Source organism: Gigantopelta aegis, chromosome 13, assembly GCF_016097555.1.
Source record: "Gigantopelta aegis isolate Gae_Host chromosome 13, Gae_host_genome, whole genome shotgun sequence".
NCBI classification, from domain to species: Eukaryota; Metazoa; Mollusca; class Gastropoda; order Neomphalida; family Peltospiridae; genus Gigantopelta; species Gigantopelta aegis.
This window is the reverse complement of record NC_054711.1, coordinates 20,599,525-20,623,655: the sequence shown is the minus strand read 5'-3', so window position 1 is coordinate 20,623,655 and position 24,131 is coordinate 20,599,525. Positions and strand designations below refer to the sequence as shown.

Below are 24,131 nucleotides of genomic sequence, written 5' to 3'. Positions count from 1 at the left end.
TATAAAGTACATTTGCCCGGGGGAGGGGGGGGGGGGGGATCGGGCATTACATGGGTAGGGGTACATACGCCAAAATGTATTATTTTATTGGTGTCAGATGGATGCAGTCCATGCTCCTAATTGTGTACGATGTACTTTTCAGCGTCGAAGATCAATTTACACCTGAACACGCGGGTGGTGGGGGTGGTGTGTGGGTATGTGTGTGTGTAGGGGTGAGGGGTGAGTAATGATCAAATATACAAGAGGTGTACATGGAGCAGGGGTGATAAAAAATCACTGATTTTGAAAAAAACACAACTTTATGGATGGTCTCCAATTAGTAGTCTGAAAAACCAATCAGCAAACGTACTTGCGCTTTAGTCAATGCCCACATTGTACACACTAGCTGACAGGTGTGTGCACCCCCTACTTTTGAGTTACACTGAACGGACCCTTTTAGACAGACACTAAATATCCCTTTTTTAACAGAAACTGTGCAAACTTTGTGGTGAATTTGATCAAATATAACATCTAGTACCGGTAGTTAGAATATTTCACACACACACACACACACACACACACGCACACGCACACACACACACACACACCTTCAAATTACTATATCAACAACAACAAAACAAATATGTATGCATGTTTTAGTGTAGTACATGGTTTCCTTTCTTTTAACATGTTACATGTCAATATTTTAAAGACTATATAGTGACACCTTATTTTACTTAGTGCCTTGAACAGATTTATAGTGGTGACCTTTGGTGACCTCAGAATGACCTTGATGTTCATCAGAAAAACTGGAACCATATTTTTTTCTGAATTTGTATACAATAGTGATTATAAATAGTATTGCTTCCAAAAATTAACATGACATTTCCACGGGACCTATTTTAGCTATATATGCCCCTACTCTATGCTGTGGAAATTTTAGATGAGGGGGAATACATGCAGATTAGCAAAAGTAACTTTTCCGGAGTTGAGTATAATCCACAACAAAACGTTCAGGTCAATCAGTTAAAGCAGTCCTGAGTTATCCAGTGGAAATCAAATTCAATATGGCTGACATGTGGTGGCCATCTTTTGTGAGTGGTGGCTCTATCGAAATCGCCATCCGTCTAGTTGAAAGCAATCAACCACAAAACATTAAAGCTGATGGGTCAGCATTCTTGAATAATCCATAGGAAACCATAGTCAATATGGCTGGCAATAGTGGCCATCTTCGATAAGCGGCGGTTCCGGTTATTGAAAAGAAAGCTCTCTAGATAAGATCAATCCATCATTAAAAAGATCAGTTTGATCGGTCAAAGGCATAGTGCAAAAATGGCTAATGACCTATATACAATTGCATGTTTTTAACTAATGCGTATTATGTTGGCATCAGCATACCATACGACATGCTTCATAATACAGTTACGAAATGATGAAATTACCTCCATATCTTATCTTTCCCGCAATATTTTTTTCTTCTTACATTGGTAATTCTGAATTGGGTGAGCATACGCTACATTTTACATCTGGTTCCAAGGATGGAACTTTCACAACAATTAAATCCATAATTAGCACTAATTAGAGTCTTTCTTAAGTAGCCTTTCCCGCAAAATATTTTTTTCTTAAGTAGTGGATTTGGGCTCAGTGGCATGTCCTCTACCAAACAGCAAAGGAATTTCGGATGAAACTTTTACAACAATTAAATCCCTAATTAGCACTAATTAGCATTTGACTTCTTCTTAAGTGCACTTTCCCGCAATATTTCTTTCTTAAATTGGTAATTATGAATCGGGTGAGCATTCGCTACATTTTACATCTGGTTCCAAGGATGGAACTTTCACAACAATTAAATCCATAATTAGCACTAATTAGAGTCTTTCTTAAGTAGCCTTTCCCGTAAAATATTTTTTCTTAAGTAGTGGATTTGGGCTCAGTGAGATGTCCTCTAATAACTAGCAAAGGAATTTTGGATGGAATTTTCACAACAATTAAATCCCACTTTGGGGGTAATTTCAGTAGCACCCCCTATTTACTCCCGCACTATATTTACTTAAGAATTGGGTTTCTGTGGTCAGTTGGGGTCCCTCTACATCTCAACCACCTCAAACCTTTTGGAACTCTCGCAACAATTAAATCTCACTTGGCTCCCACACTATAACTATCTCGACCAATATTCTTAGGTTGTTATTTCTAAAAATACAAACCACTGGGCTAGGTCCCACTCATCGTCATCTAACAGAGATACTTGAGGATATCATCTGTACTTTGATACACATTGACAAAACAAAAATAGGGAGCAGTCCTATATATCGATATAATATGCAAGTATCACATATATTTATAACATACATGTTATACACAACATAAAGTTAAGCAAATTTCCTTGAAGCTATACAATATCCACCACTCGGTTAGACCTACCTGGACCCATATTCACAAAACATCGTAAACCTAGTTTTACACGTAAACGTAAATCTACGACTGAAGAGCTATTCACGAAACAACTAAAACATAAGATTCGTGTAAAGTTGGACGTAAATATAAGAGTGCCTCCGGTTACAACTAACGCTGCACGTAACTCGTGTACATGTAATAAATCAAGCACGATCGCCGTTATTTACTATTATTTACGAAAACTGGCAGCATTTCCAATAATTGAAGCAGTTTGCAATGGCGAAGGCCCACGGATTTAACATATTTTTGTTGGTGATCAAACGGATGTTTTCGACTCGGCCAATTTCTCCTGATTTATCTTTTCCTTTTTAAGAAATATCCTCAAGTTCGTACCAAAACGCAGATCCTCACCAATACCAAAATGTCATGGTTAGCCGTTCGCCATGTTATTATTGGCAGAAGACAAACGAAATTGCGTTTTGCGCATTTGTTATTTACCCAGTAGCCATCGTTTCTAATGTTTGTTTTTTAAATTTCTCCGGTGAGTGTTAAATCGTGGATTTACGTCCAACTAAGTTACGTTTACATTTACGACCGTCTTTGAGAATAAGGTGCTTCTTGCACGTAAACGTAAATCTACGGCAGACTTAAGTGCTAGTCGTAGACGTAAATTTACACCTTTTTGTGAATATGGGTCCTGTTCTGTGTACTACAATCAACATTATTATTTCTCTTCCTATTTCTATTTACAAACTAAATACTGAAAACTAGAACATGTTTATTATTTTCTACAGAAAACCCATCTGCAACAATACTACATTTTCAGTTATTTATTTTACTATCGTTTGCAAACAAATTAATTACTTAATTACTGTCGTCTGCACACATATTGCGGTACGGTATCAACAGAAACGTATCTATGTATGCTGTATTCAACAATTCTCCAAAATGTCTGTTATACAAATTCGTTGTTAATAATTTCAACCTTATCTTCAGAAACCTATTGCCTTGACTTACAAACATATTTTGAGTAAATATAGATTATCTTCCCATAATCTCTTTATAGAAACGGGCAAATACACCAATATTGACAGGAATAATAGAATTTGTCGTGTGTGCAATATGAATGTAATAGAAGACGAATATCACTTTGTTCTAGTGTGTCCTTTTTACAATAACATAAGAGATAAATATATTAAACCTTTTTATTATAATAAACCATCAACATTTAAATTAACGCAACTACTGTCCAGCGACAACTCAAAACAGCTAATTAAATTGTGTAAGTATTTGAACACTGCTACCACGCATAGAACAGACAACATTGATACATGACATATGCTATTATATTGTATATTATTGTTATGCATGCATTACTCATTTACTATAGAATTTTATCGATTGTAACCCGATGCTACATACCATTCCCATACAAGTAGTAGTAGTAGTAGTAGTAGTAGTAGTAGTAGTAGTAGTAGTAGTAGTAGTCGTCGTCGTCGTAGTAGTAGTAATAATAATAATTGTGTATTATTATTATTATTATTATTATTGCATGTGTTATAATGTTGGTAAAATCACGTCACGGTGGGGTGGGGTGGGTGGGAGTGGTTGTTACAGAAACATTACATAAATTTAGAGGGGGATCCGGGAGTTGTCTCAGCTTTACTAGTAGCCTATAATAAAACATGTATTTTGAGTTTTATTGCCCCTCGTAATTTTCAGCATTTGAAATGTGACTAAATACAGCAAAATAACCTTTTAGTCATATTTATTTGCGGTAAAATTAACTCTTTTTTTTTTACAAAATTTATGTAAGCAGCCTCAAAATTGCAATCAGTGAAAAATTATTAAGTTCAAGCCTTGTTGTTAGTTTGTGTACTGTCCGTAGTTAGTTTCTCTTTCAGTTAATCTACCTCAGCATCTGATAATTTGTAACTGTTATTTTTATTTATTTATTTATTTATTTATTTATTTATTATTCATTATTATTATTATTATTATTATTATTATTTATTTATTATTAATATGTTTTTGTTAGTACTATAGTACATCCATCTGCTTTTCATATGGCGCCATAGAATTATGTGACGTCATTAAATCTCACGAGTTAGGACGCATTTTGCAGACGTTATAAGAATTAGCGTATTTCAATTCTGATAAGTAAAGCAGAAATGTACGAGTTTATGGATTGTATTATGAAATACAACAATTATTGGTCATTAATTGATAAGTATATGTATATGCATGTGTGTGTGTGTGTGTGCGTGCGCGCGTAAGTCCAAGAGAGCATGCTTGGGCGTTAATTGGATACAAGCACGAAGATAAGTTGAACTGTTTGAAATGATATGCAGACACTGGTATTATAAATCAGAACATATTATATTTAACAAGTATTTTGAGAGTACTACTAAAGCAATACATGTCCCCTACCGGGACCAACAATCTCGTATCTCCTAAGTTCAAGGACCATAACTACATTAAAAATGGGTAAATCGCCATGAACGTCAAACGTGATCTGTAACTGTACGTGATGAACGTATACACACAATTTCAGCTCAATATCTAAGTTTCTTCTGGAAAAAAAGTCCGGAAAACAAATTTTAACATCTCTTAATTTCAAGGGCCATAATTAGATAAAAAAATGGGTAAATCGCCATGCAAGTCAAACTTGATCTGTAACAGTATATGATGAAATCACACACAACATTTCAGCTCAATATCTTAAAGTGTTCTGCAAATAACATCCAGAAAACATATGTGGGACAGACAGACGGATAGACAGACGGACGGACGTAGATGAAACTTATAGTCCCCTCCGGTTGGACCGGAAGGGGACTAATACCAATATGTAGTTTTTGATGACTACATAACTACAATGGTTACAAACTGTAATAATTTAGTATACAAGTTTAAGACTCTCGGTGTAGGCATAACCCGTGATAGCCACATACGTTGTTTGTGTAGAAAGCTGGGAAAACTGCATTTCGTGTTCCATCTTCATAGTTTTGCCTCTCACGGTAATCTAAAACAATAATAATAAAAACATTGTTTAGTTATACAGAAATTAGGGCCCCGAATTTACAAAGTATGTTGTGTTTTTTTGTATGTGTGTGTATGTGTGTGTGGTGTGTGTCCGTGTGTCTCCGTGTGTGTATGTGTATGTGTGTGTGTGTGTGGTGTATGTATGGTGTGTGTGGTGTGTGTATGTGTATGTGGTGTGTGTGTGTAGTGTGTATGTGTGTGTGTATATGTGTGTGTGTGATGTGTGCGCGTGCATGCGTGTGTGTGTATGTGTGTGTGTGTGTGTTTTGTTTCAACGTGAACGTGTATAACGACATATAGGCCTAGTTACAGTGCTTAATCCCCTGCTTTAAAACAAAACAAAAACAAAAACAGACTTCGTAAATTCGGCACACGTATCAATCCATGTTTCTGACTGAAGAAGTTTGTTTTGTTTAACGACACCACTAGAGCAAGGTGATCCCCGTCGGCCCATTGGGCTATTTTTCGCATTCAATCAATGCACCACGACTGGTATATGAAAGGTCGTGGTATATAAATTACTATTCTGCCTGCGGGATGGTGCATATAAACGATCCCTTGCTACTAATGGGAAAATGTAGAGGGTTTCCTCACTAATACTATATATCAATTACCAAATGTTTGGCATCCAATAGCTGATCATTAACAAATCAATGTGTTCTAATGATGTCAATAAACAAAACAAAGTTTATGAGCTTTACTGAAGCCCCACACTTCACAGCTATATATGCATACATCATTATCCTATACTGCTTAAAATATTTGGCGGTGAGAATTCTTAGCTATATTGAATAAATCTACCAGAAAGTGTTTCAATCCGACGGAAATCTTGATTTCAAAACTGTTCAACTGGCCCTTGAATTCAGAACTCCTTCGAAGTTTCTGATACAAGAAGGTCGTTGTTTCACCATTTATTATAATCTTCAGACAGGAGTTACATTCATTCAAGGAAAGAGTAAAACTGAAAATACAATTGTCGAAATCATCACAATGAACGAGTAATGATTTCTAACTGGAAAAATTATGATACACAATCTTATTAAGGTTATTAAGCTTCCGTATTTCTGTCTATATGTTCGTCTGTATGTCTGTTTGTCTGTCTGCCAACTCTACTATCTATCTATCTATCTCTCTCTCTCTCTCTCTCTCTCTCTCTCTCTCTCTCTCTCTCTCTCTCTCTCTCTCTCTCTCTCTCTCTCTCTCTCTCTCTCTCTGACTGCCTGCCTGACTGCCTGCCTGGGGAAATATTTAATCGTAGCCACCAGGATGTAACATCTCGCGACATGCGATTTTAAGCTACGCCCTTTTTCGTAAGCCACGCCCCATGTCATAAACGAGTCTGATATGTTTCTGCGGGAAATAAACATAAATATGAACGAATAGGCCTAATTCCCTAGTAAATTATGTCAAATATAGATCTGTGTTATTGTAACGAGCATTTAATAAAATATTAAGTAATACAAATCAGTTTTATAACTGAGCGTTTTTCAGTGTGTTTTTTTCTTCTAATCTGTACTTCCGATGTTTTGACGTACCTACGTAGTCCGATACACCTGCCGTCAACTCGGCAACTGAGTAACAGTGAGTTTATGACAGATGTATCGGACTACAAACAACGCTGTAAAGTTAATCGTTTGTAAACGTGACACAATATTAATAATACGTGAATAATATAATATATCGCATAGTTTGGGTGGGTTTTTTTTTTTTTTTTTTTTTTTTGGGGGGGGGGGGGGTGTTAACATCTGTATCAGATATGTAAACATGAATATATATACAGTATATGTAAAAATGAATATATAATCGTGCGTTAATTCATAATCTACCACCTACAGGTACGGTGAGGTTAAATTGACCGAACAACTGACCTAACAATGTGGTACATGATATTTGGCTAATGTCAGGGCTTTAGATTGCACCAAAGCTGCACATGTACTATATATGCTAGGGTAGATTTTGCAAAACTGAGAAACTTCAGATTTCAATTTTATTAGGGTAGATTTTCCATTTTATATGTAATGTTAATATCAGCTAAATAAATGCCTTCTTATGCAGACACTGAAAATTAAATATGAATATGATGGATTAATCCATTATCTAAATGATCAGGGTATATTTACAATTTGTTATTTGTAATTTTCATTTTCTATTTTTTTAAAAGTGGGGCGGGATATAGCCAAGTAGATTAAGCATTCGCTTGATGTGAGGTAAGTCTGGGATCAATCCCTGTCGGACCCATTGGGCTATTTCTCGTTCTAGCCAGTGCTCCGCAACTGGTGTAACAAAGGCCGTGGTATGTACTATCCTGTCTGTGGGATGGTGCATATAAAAGATCCCTTCCTGTCTGACACCATATAGCCAGAAATAAAAATGTGTTGAGTGCATCGTTAAATAAAACATTTCCTTCCTTCATTTATTTTTGTAAAAATATACCGGGTATGTGAATAACCTTACTCTATATTTCCTATCCATGCTAGGAATAGTTGTAGGAAAATGAAACACTTAAGAATTTAATAGGCTGTATTTTAGAGTACCTTAACCACCAACAGTACAAGATCATCCACTGAGGGTACTTTTTCCTTAGACCGGCCTCGGTGGCGTCGTGGTAGGCCATCGGTCTACAGGCTGGTAGGTACTGGGTTAGGATCCCAGTCGAGGCATGGGATTTTTAATCCAGATACCGACTCCAAACCCTGAGTGAGTGCTCCGCAAGGCTCAGTGGGTAGGTGTAAACCACTTGCACCGACCAGTGATCCATAACTGGTTCAACAAAGGTCATGGTTTGTGCTATCCTGCCTGTGGGAAGCGCAAATAAAAGATCCTCTCAAAATGTGTGTGGTCCTTAACCATATGTCTGACGCCATATAACCGTAAATAAAATATGTTGAGTGCGTCGTTAAATAAAAAATGTCTTTCTTTCTTTCTTTTTCCTTAATATGGTATATTAATTTATGTATTTGTTAGCTATTGTATATTTCAGATAAGTAAACACTTTATGTAGACACTAATAATTAAATATGTATATCCATTATCTAACTAATATGGGTAGATTTTCAAATTATATCAAGTTATTATTTTTTTCTATTTTTATTATTATTATTTTTTTTATATTTGTGAATAAACATACTTTATGTTTACTATCAGTACTAGGGATATTTCTAGGAAAATGAGACACTTAAGATTTCAATAGGGTGGATTTTATGGTACTGAACTACCGAGGGTACAAGATCATCTACCGAAGGTACTTTTCCCAAAATATGGTATATTAGTTTACTTATTTGTTAGCTAATATATATTTCAGCTAAGTAAAGACCTTCTTATATAAACACTAATAATTAAATATGTATATGATGGATTAATCCATTATTTAAATGATCAGGGTAGGTTTCCAAATTATAAGAAATTATTATTATTATTATTATTTTTATTATTATTATTATTATTATTTTTTAAATGTATGTGAATAACCTTACTATATGTTTACTATCAGTGCTAGGGATAGTTTTAGGAAATTGAGACACATAATATTTCAATAGGGTACAATATCATCCACCGAGTGTATACCTACGTTTTCCTTAATATGGTATATTAATTTATGTATTTGTTAGCTATTGATTTCTCGTTCCAGCACGACTTGCATATCAAAATTTGTGGTATGTACTACCATGTCTGTGGGATGGTACATATAAAAGATCCCTTGCTGCTAATTGAAAAGAGTAGCCCATGAAGTGGCGACAGTGGGTTTCCTCTCTCTCTATATCTGTGTGGTCCTTAACCATATGTCTGATGCCATATAACCATAAATAAAATGTGTTGAGTGCATCGTTAAATAAAATATTTCCTTTCTTGGTTAGTTATTATATATTTTATCTAAGTAAACACCTTCTTATGTAGACACTAATAATTAAATATGTATATGGTGGATTAATCCAATATCCAAATGATACGGCTAGATTTCCAAATTATAATAATTAAATTACTATTATTATTATTTTTTTTTTTTTAATTAAATTTTTTGTTTATACATATGCGAATAATCTCACTGTATGTTTACTATCAGTGCTAGGTATAGTTCTAGGAAAATGAGACACTTAAGATTTCAATAGGGTGGATTTTATAGTACCTAACTACCGGGGTTACAAGATCATCCACTGAGGATACTTTTCCCAAAATATGGTATACCCGGTATATTAATTTACTTGTTTGTTAGCTAATATATATTTCAGCTAAGTAAACACCTTCTTATATAGACACTAACAACTAAATAAGTATATGATGGATTAATCCATTATCTAAATGATCAGGGTAGGTTTCCAAATTATAAGAAATTATTATTATTATTATTTTTATTATTATTATTATTATTTTTTTAAATATATGTGAATAACCTTACTGTATGTTTACTATCAGTGCTAGGCATAGTTTTAGGAAATTGAGACACTTAAGATTTCAATAGGGTACAATATCATCCACCGAGTGTAGGCCTACTTTTTTCTTAATATGGTATATTAATTTATGTATTTGTTAGCTATTGATTTCTCGTTCCAGCACGACTGGCATATCAAAGGTTGTGGTATGTACTACCCTGTCTGTGGGATGGTACATATAAAAGATCCCTTACTGCTAATTGAAAAGAGTAGCCCATGAAGTGGCGACAGTGGGTTTCCTCTCTCTATATATCTGTGTGGTCCTTAACCATATGTCTGATGCCATATAACCATAAATAAAATGTGTTGAGTGCATCGTTAAATAAAATATTTCCTTTCTTTGTTAGTTATTGTATATTTTATCTAAGTAAACACCTTCTTATGTAGACACTAATAATTAAATATGCATATGGTGGATTAATCCAATATCCAAATGATACGGCTAGATTTCCAAATTATAATAATTAAATTACTATTATTATTATTTTATTTTTTTTAATTAAAAAAAAATATATATATATGCGAATAATCTCACTGTATGTTTACTATCAGTGCTAGGGATAGTTCTAGGAAAATGAGACACTTAAGATTTCAATAGGGTGGATTTTATAGTACCTAACTACCGGGGTTACAAGATCATCCACCGGGGATACTTTTCCCAAAATATGGTATATATTAATTTACTTGTCTGTTAGCTAATATATATTTCAGCTAAATAAACACCTTCTTATATAGACACTAACAACTAAATAAGTATATGATGGATTAATCCATTATCTAAATGATCAGGGTAGATTTCCATATTATAAGAATTGTTTTATTTTTTATTTTTTATTATTATTATTATAATAAAAAAAAATGTGAATACCCTTGAAGAAAAATCCAAGATGGCGGACAAAATGGTGGCCAAATCAGGGAAATTGCTATAGCTTGCTTATAAATTGACAGATAAACAAAAATTACTGCATTTACCCTATGGTTGTAGGAGCCAAGGAGGGCAATGGTGCTATCAAAATTCTGATTTAACTAAATGGGCCATGTAATATGGTGGTCCAAATTGAGAAAATTACAATAACTTCCTTATTATTCGGTACTAAAATGTAATTCTTGCATCTAACCCATGGTTTTAGGGGTCATGGAATACAATGAAAGTAGTTCAGGTCTTCTATACAAGTTAATTTTAATTATTTCAAGATGCCAACCAATACAGGCAATGTACCTAAGGAGATGGAACTGTTAAAAATAAGTGCCACTGTATATTTGTAAAATGATGAACACAGTCATTAAAAAAATGCGTGGGTTTAAGATAATCAATTAATAATAATAAAATAATTTGACAGATATAAAGAAGAAGTTTGTTTTGTTTAACGACACCACTAGAGCACACTGATTAATGAATCATAGGCTACTGGATGTCAAACATTTGGTAATTCTGACTCATATATAGTCATCAAAGGAAACCCGCTACATTTTTCTTAATGCAGAAAGGGATATTTTATATGCACTTTCCCACAGACAGGAAAGCACATACCATGGACTTTGACCAGTTGTGGTGCACTGGTTGAAACGAGAAAGAACCCAATCAGTTGAATGGATTGACAGATATAAAATGCTTTGTAACATTAATGTAAGATATTTGGTAGTGTTGTGCGTGGTGTAGTATGCATGATGCAATTTATACCATCTCCTATTAATGAGCCCTAAATTTGCAAGTGCACATGAAGAAATCAGTCAGCTCTCATAGTGAAGCCATTGATGCCTCTGGGTGCCACTCTGGTTTCGTTAAAAAAAAAAATCAAACTTTCACACATCAAAAGAAAATCTACCCTGATCAGTTAAATAATAGATTAAGCCATCACATTCATATTGAATTGTCATGTCTACATTAAACGGTGTTTACGTAGCTGAAATATACATTAACCAACATATGTGTAATGTAATATAACATAATAAAGGAAAACTACCCTCGGTGGATGATGTCCATATACCCTCAGTAGTTAAGTATCATAAAATCCACCCTTTTGAAATGTTAAGTGTCTGTTTTTCTGAAAATCACTCCTGACATGGATAGTAAATATGCAGTAAGATTATTGACATCTTGTTACACAAAAAAACACAAAAAAACACAAAAAAAAAAAAAAAACGTTCACACATGAAAAGAAAATCTACCCTGATCAGTTAAATAATAGATTAAGCCATCACATTCATATTGAATTGTCATGTCTACATGAGAAGGTGTTTACGTAGCTGAAATATACATTAGCCAACATATGTGTAATGTAATATAACATATTAAAGGAAAACTACCCTCTCTAAGACTATGTCAGAATTACCAAATGTTTGACATCCAATGAATCAATGTGCTCTAGTGGTGTCATTAAACAAACAAAAAAACAGTGTTTACTTATACATATGTATTTCACACATGCACACATTTATTTCAACTTATTTTCGTGCTTATATCCAATTAAGGTTCAAGCGTGCTGTCTTGGGTACACACCTCAGCTATCTGGGCTGTCTGTCCAGGACAGTGGGTTAGTTGTTAGTTGGTTAGTGGTCAGGGAGAGAGAAGAGGGTGTAGTAGCCTTACACCTATGCATTGAGTCCTTAAGAACTTGCTATGAGCTAGAGCCGATACAGGGTTGCGAACCCTGTACCTTCCAGCCTGTAGTCCGATGGCTTAACCACTGCGCCACCGAGGCCAGTTACACACACACACACTCACACTGTCACGTATGTATGTATGTGTGTGTGTGTGTGTGTGTGTGTGTGTATGTATGTATGTATGTATGTATGTGTGTGTGTGTGTGTATGTATATATGTATGTATGTATGTATGTATACATGTATGTATATGTATATTAAAGGTAAATGAACCTTCAGTGGTACTTTATTCATATCTATTTAATAAAAATCATATTTAAAAAAAATAAAGAAACAGAAATCTACTCTGATCACTTAGATAATTGATTAATTTTGTGTCTACAAAAGTAGATTTTTACTTTGAGGAAAGAAGTGTGTAATTTGTTGACTACATCAGTGGATGACTTCATGTATACTTGGCAGTGAGATAATGTATATATAATCCAACCTACTGAAATCTTAAATTTATAATTTTCCAAAAACCTATCGTAACTACTGTTGTGTTGTTGTTATTATTTTTATTTAGGACAATTGTTATTACAAATAATTAAATAATTATAATTAAAAGTAGTGGACAACATTTTTCTAATCGGTTTCACCTGTACTCATTTGTACAGTAATTATTTTAAATTATATATTCTGTAGTTGTTGAATGATTTTTGTTGTTGTTGTTTGTTTATTTGTTTATGAAATTAAGTTGTAAAGACGTGCATTACAATTTTGACGTTTAGATAACCGTACCCACTGGTGTAAAATTCATCAAAATATCGGCGGGATTATCCCACAGAAGAAGAGTAGGAAAACAACAAACAACGACATTGATATACGCTACGTAACATTCAATTACACAATTTGTTAACCACACTGTATATTATTAAATACTTGTTACATTAATATCTACAGTTGGTATAATTTATATATATACACCAGAACATTACTCGATGTCGTAAAATCTCGATGTCCATCAACCGTTTGATCATGAATATTCAGTAGACTCTCACTGGCTGATGACTCTCAGTGTCTACGATTTAGTCTCTCCCGCCTGCCCCCCCTCTCTCTCTCCTCTCTCTCTCTCTCTCTCTCTCTCTCTCTCTCTCTCTCTCTCTCTCTCTCTCTCTCTATCTCTGGCTAACGCGTTTTCGTTTTAACGTGTTTTCTTATACTGAATACGCAACTTTAATGTCAGCCATTACTCGATATTCAAATGATGTATGAATGTGTGACATGTCTTTTTAAATGCGAGTAACACCAACGTAGCATGACGTCATTTTGAACATCCTTACATAAAAACGAAGAGACACTTGACACTTTTCAGAAGGCGGGAAGTTTTGCAATGTAAAGTCATCTAATTGCATTTCACTTGTTTTCTAATATGTAAAAGATCAATCTCGTCTAGCCTCGACAAATACCTGATTAACATAGACTCGGTTGATATTTTCCATATTAACAAAATACTCGTGACGAATCCTCTATATATGTCAGGATGTATGTGTGTGCGTGCGTGCGTGTGGCTATAGAACTATGGATACACAAAGAAACAGTGTAACATGGATAATGTTTACCAATACACAATGTACATTTAACTAATGAAATGTGAAATGCACGAACTTGGCATTGGACTCAAGGCAGGGTTAAACAGCTTAGTTAAATGTATTTCTATGAAGTACAATAGTATATTAACATTTTGTTCTTGGGTGGCAAATACTTTGTATATTGGAAGCATGCAGGCGTCTGTATTCTGCATGAATAATGTTTGTCTATTGTAAACAGTTACTTTTTGGGGGATATGAACTGGCTGTCCTCTATAACATTCAACACAATTTGTACATTTAAAAACATATATTAGATTTGTTAATGAACACGTCATATTGGTCTTCACGGTAAATGATTGTGTATTTATATGAGCAAGTAATATTGGTCTTCACGGTAAATGGTTGTGTATTTATATGAGCAAGTCATATTGATCTTCACGGTAAATGGTTGTGTATTTATATGAGCAAGTCATATTGGTCTTCACGGTAAATGGTTGTGTATTTATATTACAAGAATACTCTCGAGAGTGTTCTCAAGTACCGCACCGTGGTTCTAAACATTTTGTAATTCTGGGGGCCGTGTGCTATTATAAACATTTCAAATCGGCCTCGGTGGCGCAGTGGTTAAGCCATCGGACTACAGGCTGGTACGTACAGGGTTCGCAGCCCAGTACCGGCACCAACCCAGAGCGAGTCCTTAAGGGCTCAATGAGTAGATGTAAGGCCCTTATCTCTGTCACTAACCACTGATCATCTAACAATTAACCCACTGTCCTGGACAGACTGCCCAGATAGCTAAGGTGTGTGCCGAGGACAGCGTGCTTGAATCTTAATTGAACCCAGTACCTACCAGCCTTATGTCCGATGGCTTAACCACGACGCCACTGAGGTCGGTCAACGTCCCCAAACGTCTGATGCAATCGTATGAAAATAAAACAGGTTCTAAACTTCGACACGTACGAGTGACTCGGGCTGATCCAATGGTATGACAAGGCCACACATTACGATTTGTTTGTTGGCGTTACAATCGGAGTTACTCATAGGAGACACTCGTATCGTGTAGCGGGACCTTAAGAGTCGCTCGGTCTTGATTATGAGCTTTTTAATGCCCGTGTTAATAGCTTGTATAGATTAACGTGCCTATATCCAATTAAGGTTCAAGCACGTCTCTCCTGGACACAATCTCTAACTTCGCCAGTGATTGGGTCTGGGACAGAATGGGGAGGGGCTACAGTTGAAAATGGGTAGAATTTTGAATATAGCAATTAGTAAAAAGTTAATAGAATTTAAAAAATAAAATCAAAAGTTACAAGCCAAAAATAAAAAAAGAACTGTCTGCTCGGCCGGATATTTATGTACTTAGGAGCATTTAAGAAGGACAGTCGAAAAATAAATAAGAGAAAGAAGAGAGAATCGGACTATTTAATAGTATTACAAAAAGAAAGTAATTTCAACATAAAATTTTGAATGAATGTCTAAAAGTTAAACAGTTAGATTGGCAGTCATTGGACGTTGAAGGTGTAGTATTACGTGTATAGGAAAACCCCTAGATTGGCAGTCATTGGACGTTGATGGTGTAGTATTAGGTGTATAGGAAAACCCCTAGATTGGCAGTCATTGGACGTTGATGGTGTAGTATTACGTGTATAGGAAAACCCCTAGATTGACAGTCATTGGACGTTGAAGGTGTAGTATTACGTGTATAGGAAAACCCCTAGATTGGCAGTCATTGGACGTTGAAGGTGTAGTATTACGTGCATAGGAAAAACCCCAGATTGACAGTCATTGGACGTTGAAGGTGTAGTATTACGTGTATAGGAAAACCCCTAGTTTGACAGTCATTGGACGTTGAAGGTGTAGTATTACGTGTATAGGAAAACCCCTAGATTGGCAGTCATTGGACGTTGAAGTATTACGTGCATAGGAAAACCCCTAGATTGGCAGTCATTGGACGTTGATGGTGTAGTATTACGTGCATAGGAAAACCCCTAGTTTGACAGTCATTGGACGTTGATGGTGTAGTATTTGCATAGGAAAACCCCTAGATTGGCAGTCATTGGACGTTGAAGGTGTAGTATTACGTGCATAGGAAAACCCCTAGATTGGCAGTCATTGGACGTTGATGGTGTAGTATTACGTGCATAGGAAAACCCCTAGTTTGACAGTCATTGGACGTTGATGGTGTAGTATTACGTGCATAGGAAAACCCCTAGATTGGCAGTCATTGGACGTTGAAGGTGTAGTATTACGTGCATAGGAAAACCCCTAGTTTGACAGTCATTGGACGTTGAAGGTGTAGTATTACGTGCATAGGAAAACCCCTAGATTGACAGTCATTGGACGTTGAAGGTGTAGTATTACGTGCATAGGAAAACCCCTAGATTGACAGTCATTGGACGTTGAAGGTGTAGTATTACGTGCATAGGAAAACCCCTAGATTGGCAGTCATTGGACGTTGATGGTGTAGTATTACGTGCATAGGAAAACCCCTAGTTTGACAGTCATTGGACGTTGATGGTGTAGTATTACGTGCATAGGAAAACCCCTAGATTGGCAGTCATTGGACGTTGAAGGTGTAGTATTACGTGCATAGGAAAACCCCTAGTTTGACAGTCATTGGACGTTGAAGGTGTAGTATTACGTGCATAGGAAAACCCCTAGATTGACAGTCATTGGACGTTGAAGGTGTAGTATTACGTGCATAGGAAAACCCCTAGATTGACAGTCATTGGACGTTGAAGGTGTAGTATTACGTGCATAGGAAAACCCCTAGATTGGACGTTGAAGGTGTAGTATTACGTCATAGGAAAACCCTAGATTGACAGTTGGACGTTGAAGGTGTAGTATTACGTGCATAGGAAAACCCCTAGATTGACAGTCATTGGACGTTGATGGTGTGGTATTACGTGCATAGGATTGACAGTCATTGTTGGATTATTACGTGCATAGGAAAACCCCTAGATTGGCAGTCATTGGACGTTGATGGTGTAGTATTACGTGCATAGGAAAACCCCAGATTGACAGTCATTGGACGTATTACGTGCATAGGAAAACCCTAGTGACAGTCATTTACGTGCATAGGAAAACCCCTAGATTGACAGTCATTGGACGTTGAAGGTGTAGTATTACGTGCATAGGAAAACCCCTAGATTGACAGTCATTGGACGTTGAAGGTGTAGTATTACGTGCATAGGAAAACCCCTAGATTGGCAGTCATTGGACGTTGAAGGTGTAGTATTACGTGCATAGGAAAACCCCTAGATTGGCAGTCATTGGACGTTGAAGGTGTAGTATTACGTGCATAGGAAAACCCCTAGATTGGCAGTCATTGGACGTTGAAGGTGTAGTATTACGTGCATAGGAAAACCCCTAGATTGACAGTCATTGGACGTTGAAGGTGTAGTATTACGTGCATAGGAAAACCCCTAGATTGACAGTCATTGGACGTTGATGGTGTAGTATTACGTCATAGGAAAACCCCTGATTGACAGTCATTGGACGTTGATGGTGTAGTATTACGTGCATAGGAAAACCCCTAGATTGACAGTCATTGGACGTTGAAGGTGTAGTATTACGTGTATAGGAAAACCCCTAGATTGGCAGTCATTGGACGTTGAAGGTGTAGTATTACGTGCATAGGAAAACCCCTGACAGTCATTGGACAGTAGTATTAGATTGACAGTCATTGGACGTTGAAGGTGTAGTATTACGTGTATAGGAAAACCCCTAGATTGACAGTCATTGGACGTTGAAGGTGTAGTATTACGTGTATAGGAAAACCCCTAGATTGGCAGTCATTGGACGTTGATGGTGTAGTATTACGTGCATAGGAAAAACCCCTAGATTGACAGTCATTGGACGTTGATGGTGTAGTATTACGTGTATAGGAAAACCCCTAGATTGGCAGTCATTGGACGTTGATGGTGTAGTATTACGTGCATAGGAAAACCCCTAGATTGACAGTCATTGGACGTTGATGGTGTAGTATTACGTGCATAGGAAAACCCCTAGATTGGCAGTCATTGGACGTTGAAGGTGTAGTATTACGTGCATAGGAAAACCCCTAGATTGACAGTCATTGGACGTTGAAGGTGTAGTATTACGTGCATAGGAAAACCCCTAGATTGACAGTCATTGGACGTTGAAGGTGTAGTATTACGTGCATAGGAAAACCCCTAGATTGGCAGTCATTGGACGTTGAAGGTGTAGTATTACGTGCATAGGAAAACCCCTAGATTGGCAGTCATTGGACGTTGATGGTGTAGTATTACGTGCATAGGAAAACCCCTAGATTGGCAGTCACTGGACGTTGATGGTGTAGTATTACGTGCATAGGAAAACCCCTAGATTGACAGTCACTGGACGTTGATGGTGTAGTATTACGTGCATAGGAAAACCCTAGATTGACAGTCATTGGACGTTGATGGTGTAGTATTACGTGCATAGGAAAATCCCTAGATTGACAGTCATTAGACGTTGATGGTGTATCTGGATACCATAACCGGCCTCGGTGGCGCAGTGCTGCTAATCGGAAAGAGTAGCCCATGTAGTGGCGACAGCGGGTTTCCTCTCAAAATCTGTGTGGTCCTTAACCATATGTCTGACGCCATATAACCGTAAATAAAATGTGTTGAGTGCGTCATTAAATAAAACATTTCTTTATTATTATTTTTTTTTGTATTGCTTGGTGTCTGTGGGTTTTAAAAAAAAGACATCTGTACTCATTATGTTATTTGTGATTATTTTACCATTGTATCGAAGAATCGAAGTTTGTTTCCTTTCTGGATTTTATATGTCGGTGTAGGTGTTGAAGGACTGCATCGATTGTTTTATTATATGCTTTTGATTGATCCTAAAATATACAGAAAATATTGTTTACAGTTATTTGTTTTTATTGTTTTGGCTGTGCCTTTGTTAAATTCATATTTCTTTGCTTTTACCGTAGTTTGACACCCACTAGCCGATATATTTGTTGTGCTGGGGTGTGCTTAACCATTAATTAATTAATTTATTCATTCATTCATTCATTCATTCATTCATTGTTAAATTAACTTTCAATTTTAGAGTATAGATTTCCGTTTAAGTATGCTAGGACTAAAGTATTTTTGTTCCCTTATATATACACGTGTTTGTATGTGTTTGTGTGTGTGTGTTATTGTGTTTGTATGTGTGAGTGTGTGTATGTGTGTGTGCTGAGTGTGTGTGTGTGAATGTGTGTGTGTGTGTGTGAATGTGTGTGTGTGTGTTAGTGTGCGTGTGTGTTATTATGTATGTGCGAATGTGTGTGTATGTGTGCTGAGTGTGTGCGTGTTGAGTGTGTGTGTGTGTGTATGTGTGCTGAGTGTGTGCCTGTATGTGTGTGTGTGTATGTGTGCTGAGTGTGTGTGTGTGTGTGCGTGTATGTGTGCTGAGTGTGTGCGTGTTGTGTGTGTGTGTGCTGAGTGTGTGCGTGTTGTGTGTGTGTGTGTGCGCGTGCGTGGTGTGTGTGTGTCTGTGTGTGTGTGTGTTTGTGTGTGTGTGTGTGTTTGTGTGTGTGTGTGTGTTTGTTTGTGTGTGTGTGTGTGTGTGTGTGTGTTTGTGTGTGTGCGCGTGTGTATGTGTGCTGTGTTTGTGCTGTGTGTGTGTGTGTGTGTGTGTATTTGTGTGTGTGTGTGTGTGTGTGTGTGTGCCATGTTATGAATAATGCGTATATGTAAGCCAGTGTATTGCATGCATACTGACCCCAATGTATTTAGTTTAGTCTCTGTGCTTGTGTCAGTATGTGCGTGTGAGTACCTTGGAGTCCGTGATTTCATTTTCCCCTTCCAGATCAATTTCCATCCAGTGGTAATGCTCACAGGAAATTTACAGAGCGTCCCTTGGTTCTGTAAAAAACAAAACAGACGCCAGGCTCGGATCAGATTTTATAATGACGAAGGAAATATTTGATTTAACGACGCACTCAACACATACGGTTATATAACGTCGGACATATGGTTAAGGACCACGCAGATAGTGAGAGAGGAAACCCGCTGTCGCCACTTCATGGGCTACTCTTTTCAATTAGCAACAAGGAATCTTTTATATGCACCATCCTACAGACAGGATAACACATACTATGACCTTTGATATACCAGTCGTGGTGTTATAATGAGAGTGCGTGTAGAGGAGGGTGTATCTTTAATATAGTACAAGTGTTAAACAATATTTACATGAACCAGTGGGTAAGCCGAGTGCCCCATGTATTTCTCTGTAGGGTATATGTTCACAATAAAGCTGAAAGACAAAACCGTAATACGTGATAAAGTCGTATCTCTGCACAGTGCAGAATCGAATTGGCATTTGGCAAAATAGTGCCTCGTCTGTCAGCGAACAGCCATTATTTCTCGAGGTTCATTGCTGGATATTGCACACTTCATACACTGCCACAAAAAAGGACTGCCACTCCCATATTAGTTCACTAAATCAAACCTAGCATAGGACAGAACGTATTGGAATAGGTACAGTTGTGATGACATGCCCTCATGAATCACTGTCAAAATGATGATGATATCAGGTGTTAGCGAAAGGTAAACCGGGTTCTCGTTCACTGTAAACAGATCTATAACATGTACAAGCTGAATGTCAATGACAAGCCGATCCGGGTTCGAATCCCCTGCTAAAAGAAAATGTGTCTTTTTTAAAACTGTTTTCCGAGTAAACATGACTTGACCTTGACTAGACAGGTCGCTCGGTACAGACTGGATTCACCCCCCCCCCCCCCCCCCCACACCATTGTATAAATATATGCATACACCCCTGTTCAGGTACAGGTTCCAAAACACATTTTGATTCACACACGTGCAAGGGAATACTATTGAAAGCAAATAAATATATGCAATTGGCAGAAACATTACACAAAGTACTTAGACATGGAAGTATCTTTAATTCGGCGGTCATTAATTTTTGTTATAGACAAAATTCGTGTTTCGACTCACAAAACTTTTTAAACAACTAAATTGAACCCACTGAAAACACACCAGGCAGATTTGTAGTTGAAAAGAAGAAATAATTATATATTTAAGTGATTTTGTATAACTGCATGCATTATAGTAAGCAATAAATAACCCCCAAATCGTATACAGTGCTTAGTTTAAATGTGTGGTCTATAGCAACATGAGATCAAAATAAAAACTGAAAATTGGATGATGCGTTTCCACTGATGTTCAGTGTGTGTGTGTGTCTCTCTCTCTGTGTGTGTGTGTGTGTGTGTGTGTGTGTGTGTGTATAAAATAAAATCCAATTGCAGCTACTACAGACATTTCGCAAGCAAAATAAATAAAAACATTTGTTTTAATTTAACGACGCACTCAACACATTTTATTTATGGTTATATGGCGTCAGACATATGGTTAAGAGAGAGGAAACCCACTGTCACCACTCCATGGGCAACTCTTTTCCATTAGCAGCAAGGAATCTTTTATATGTACCATCCCACAGACAGGGTAGTACATACCACGGCATTTGATATACCAGTCGTGGTGCACTGGCTGGAACAAGAAATAGCCCAATGAGCCCACCGACGGGGATCGATCCCACACCGACCGCGCATCGAGCCTCTTACCACTGGGCTATGTCCCGCCCCGTTTAGCACCGTTTCTGGACCACTTTCACCCATTGAATTAGCATAGGCAAAACAGCGCCACTTGAAGAGCGCCATCCTGACGAATGGCACTAAAAATAGTTCGGGTTTCCCCAAGCTAAAAATAGAACCCTTCATTCCTGCTGTTTTCCCCTTGTGGTAGGACCCCACCCTCATCTTAAATAGGGTATATGTTGTATAGTAGGGTATATAGTGTAGAATAGTGTATGGGAATGTATTGATATCCCAAACCAACGTGATTTATTTATGTTTAGTTGAAAACGGATCGGATTTCACCAGACAGATCGGATTTCAGCGTGACTTGCGACTAGCACGTCCAACGATTGAAACACGTCCAGACGTGTTAGAACATGTACGAAGTCGCATGCAATTTATTTATCAACAAACAGTGACATCACAACTTAGAAGCGTTTTGTTTGGCTGATACTACATGTATGTTGGACCGTATTCTCAAATCCTAACCATTTATTAATTATCGGCTATTTGATGTCAAATATTATTTTGATATACAATCTTACAAGTGAAACCAGCTACATTTTGTTCATTATTAGCAAGGGATCTTTTATATGCACCATTCCATAGACAGGATAGCACATACAACGGCTTTTGATATACCAGTCGTGGTGCATTGCCGTAACGAGAAATAGCCCACCGACAGGAATCGATCCAAAACCGATCGCGCATCAAGCGAGGACTGTACCGCTAGGTTACGTCACCACCACCACCACCCCCATGGACTCTGTGATGTGCAGACATATGGTACTGAATATTGTAATGGAAGATTTGCGATCATCAATAAGCACGCTGTCGTGGGCACACACGCTAGTTCTCTGGGCTGTCTGCCCAAGACAGTGCGAACGTTGGCAGTCGTCAGTGAGAGAAAAGAGGATGTAGTGGTCTTACACCTACTAATCAAGCACGCTGTCCTTGGCACAGACATTTGTCATCTGGGCTATCTGCCCAAGACAGTGTATAAGTTGATAGTTGTCAGTGAGAGAGAAAGAAGGGGATGTAGTTGTCTTACACCTACCCATTGCGTGGTTAAAGCTCGCTCTGGGTGGGAGCCAGTACTGTGCTGCGAACCCAGCACCACCGCAGCCGGTACATACCATGCGTCGCCATTCAATCTGCCTACAGCTGCCACATTCGGTCATCTGCCTTCCAGTTAGTCTGCATTGGTCTGCCTGGGCCTGCTCAAAGAAGCAGAAGTCACGGTTGCACGCGACAGTTCCGTCATACTTCGTGATGGGTCCAGCAGCTGCCGTCACATTGTTTACAAACGGAACTCTACAGTTACCTAGAAATGATGAAAGAACAAGCTGACTGAAAATATATATTACTACACATTTCACAAACGGAATTATACAGTGCGCTAGAAACGAGGAAAGAGACAATTTGACTTAAAATATATCTTACTATGTTTCGAATTTGAAACTTTACAGTGACCTAGAAGTGACGAAACAAACAAGCTGACAGAAAATAGATCTTACAACACCTTTCGCACATTGATCTCAACAGCGACCTAAAAATTATGAAAGAACAATATATCTTACAACATTTTCACAAACGGAACTGTACAGTGACCTAGAAAAGATGAAAGAACAAGCTGACTAAAAATAGATCTTACTACACCTTTCACAAATGGAACTCTACAGTGACCTAGAAATGATGAAAGAACAAGCTGACTGAAAATACATATTGATACACCTTTCACATATGGAACTCTACAGTGACCTAGAAATGATGAAAGAACAAACTGACTGAAAATAGATCTTACTACACCTTTCACAAACGGAACTCTACAGTGACCTAGAAAAGATGAAAGAACAAGCTGACTAAAAATAGATCTTACTACACCTTTCACAAATGGAACTCTACAGTGACGTAGAAATGGTGAAAGAACAAGCTGACTAAGATAGATCTTACAAAACATTGCACAAACGGAACACTACAGTGACTTAAAAATAATGAAAAAGAAATAAATTGACTGAAAATAGATATGACTACATCTTTCGCAAAAGGAACTCTACAGGGTGTATACTACCAAATCAAATCCCATAGACGACAATAGTAACATATGCGGCTAAAACTCCTACCTGCAACGTATCAACCGACATAAACGCCACGGATATAAATACTACCACCCCTTACACTTAAAGTGAATCAGAAAAAAATGGGGGTCAAGCTGCTCGTTTCTGAGATAACGGGTAGCGTCTATGACTACCCTAGTTTCGCACAAAATTCGAGTACTTTTTTTTACAGGTACCCCATACATGTTTCAAGCACAAGGCTACTTGACACATTGGTACTAGATGAAATAAAATTGCACATTTATTTTACCCAGATGAAACTATTATTTTTTACAACCAACACTCTCACATTTATAACCAATCACAGGACTTGTGGTGTTCACTTCTCTATCAAAAGTTCGGTGCACCTCGAACTTTGACCCAGCTGGAAGTTATTTGGTATAGTACTACCTATACTGATAACA

General features: G+C 37.2%; 1 protein-coding gene across 1 annotated transcript in view; it reads right to left on the bottom strand.

Annotated features, from left to right (window-relative positions):
- Positions 1–4,997: 4,997 nt before the first annotated feature.
- Positions 4,998–24,131, bottom strand: part of LOC121387836 — a 40,801-nt gene continuing 21,667 nt past the window's right edge. The window contains exons 3-6 of the mRNA XM_041519061.1: positions 22,747–22,934; positions 19,792–19,880; positions 6,217–6,376; positions 4,998–5,395 (exon numbers count right to left, since the gene is read on the bottom strand). Coding sequence (XP_041374995.1) covers positions 5,270–5,395; positions 6,217–6,376; positions 19,792–19,880; positions 22,747–22,934 — 563 coding nt within the window. The 3' untranslated portion in view covers positions 4,998–5,269. The remainder of the gene's footprint in view (positions 5,396–6,216; positions 6,377–19,791; positions 19,881–22,746; positions 22,935–24,131) is intronic.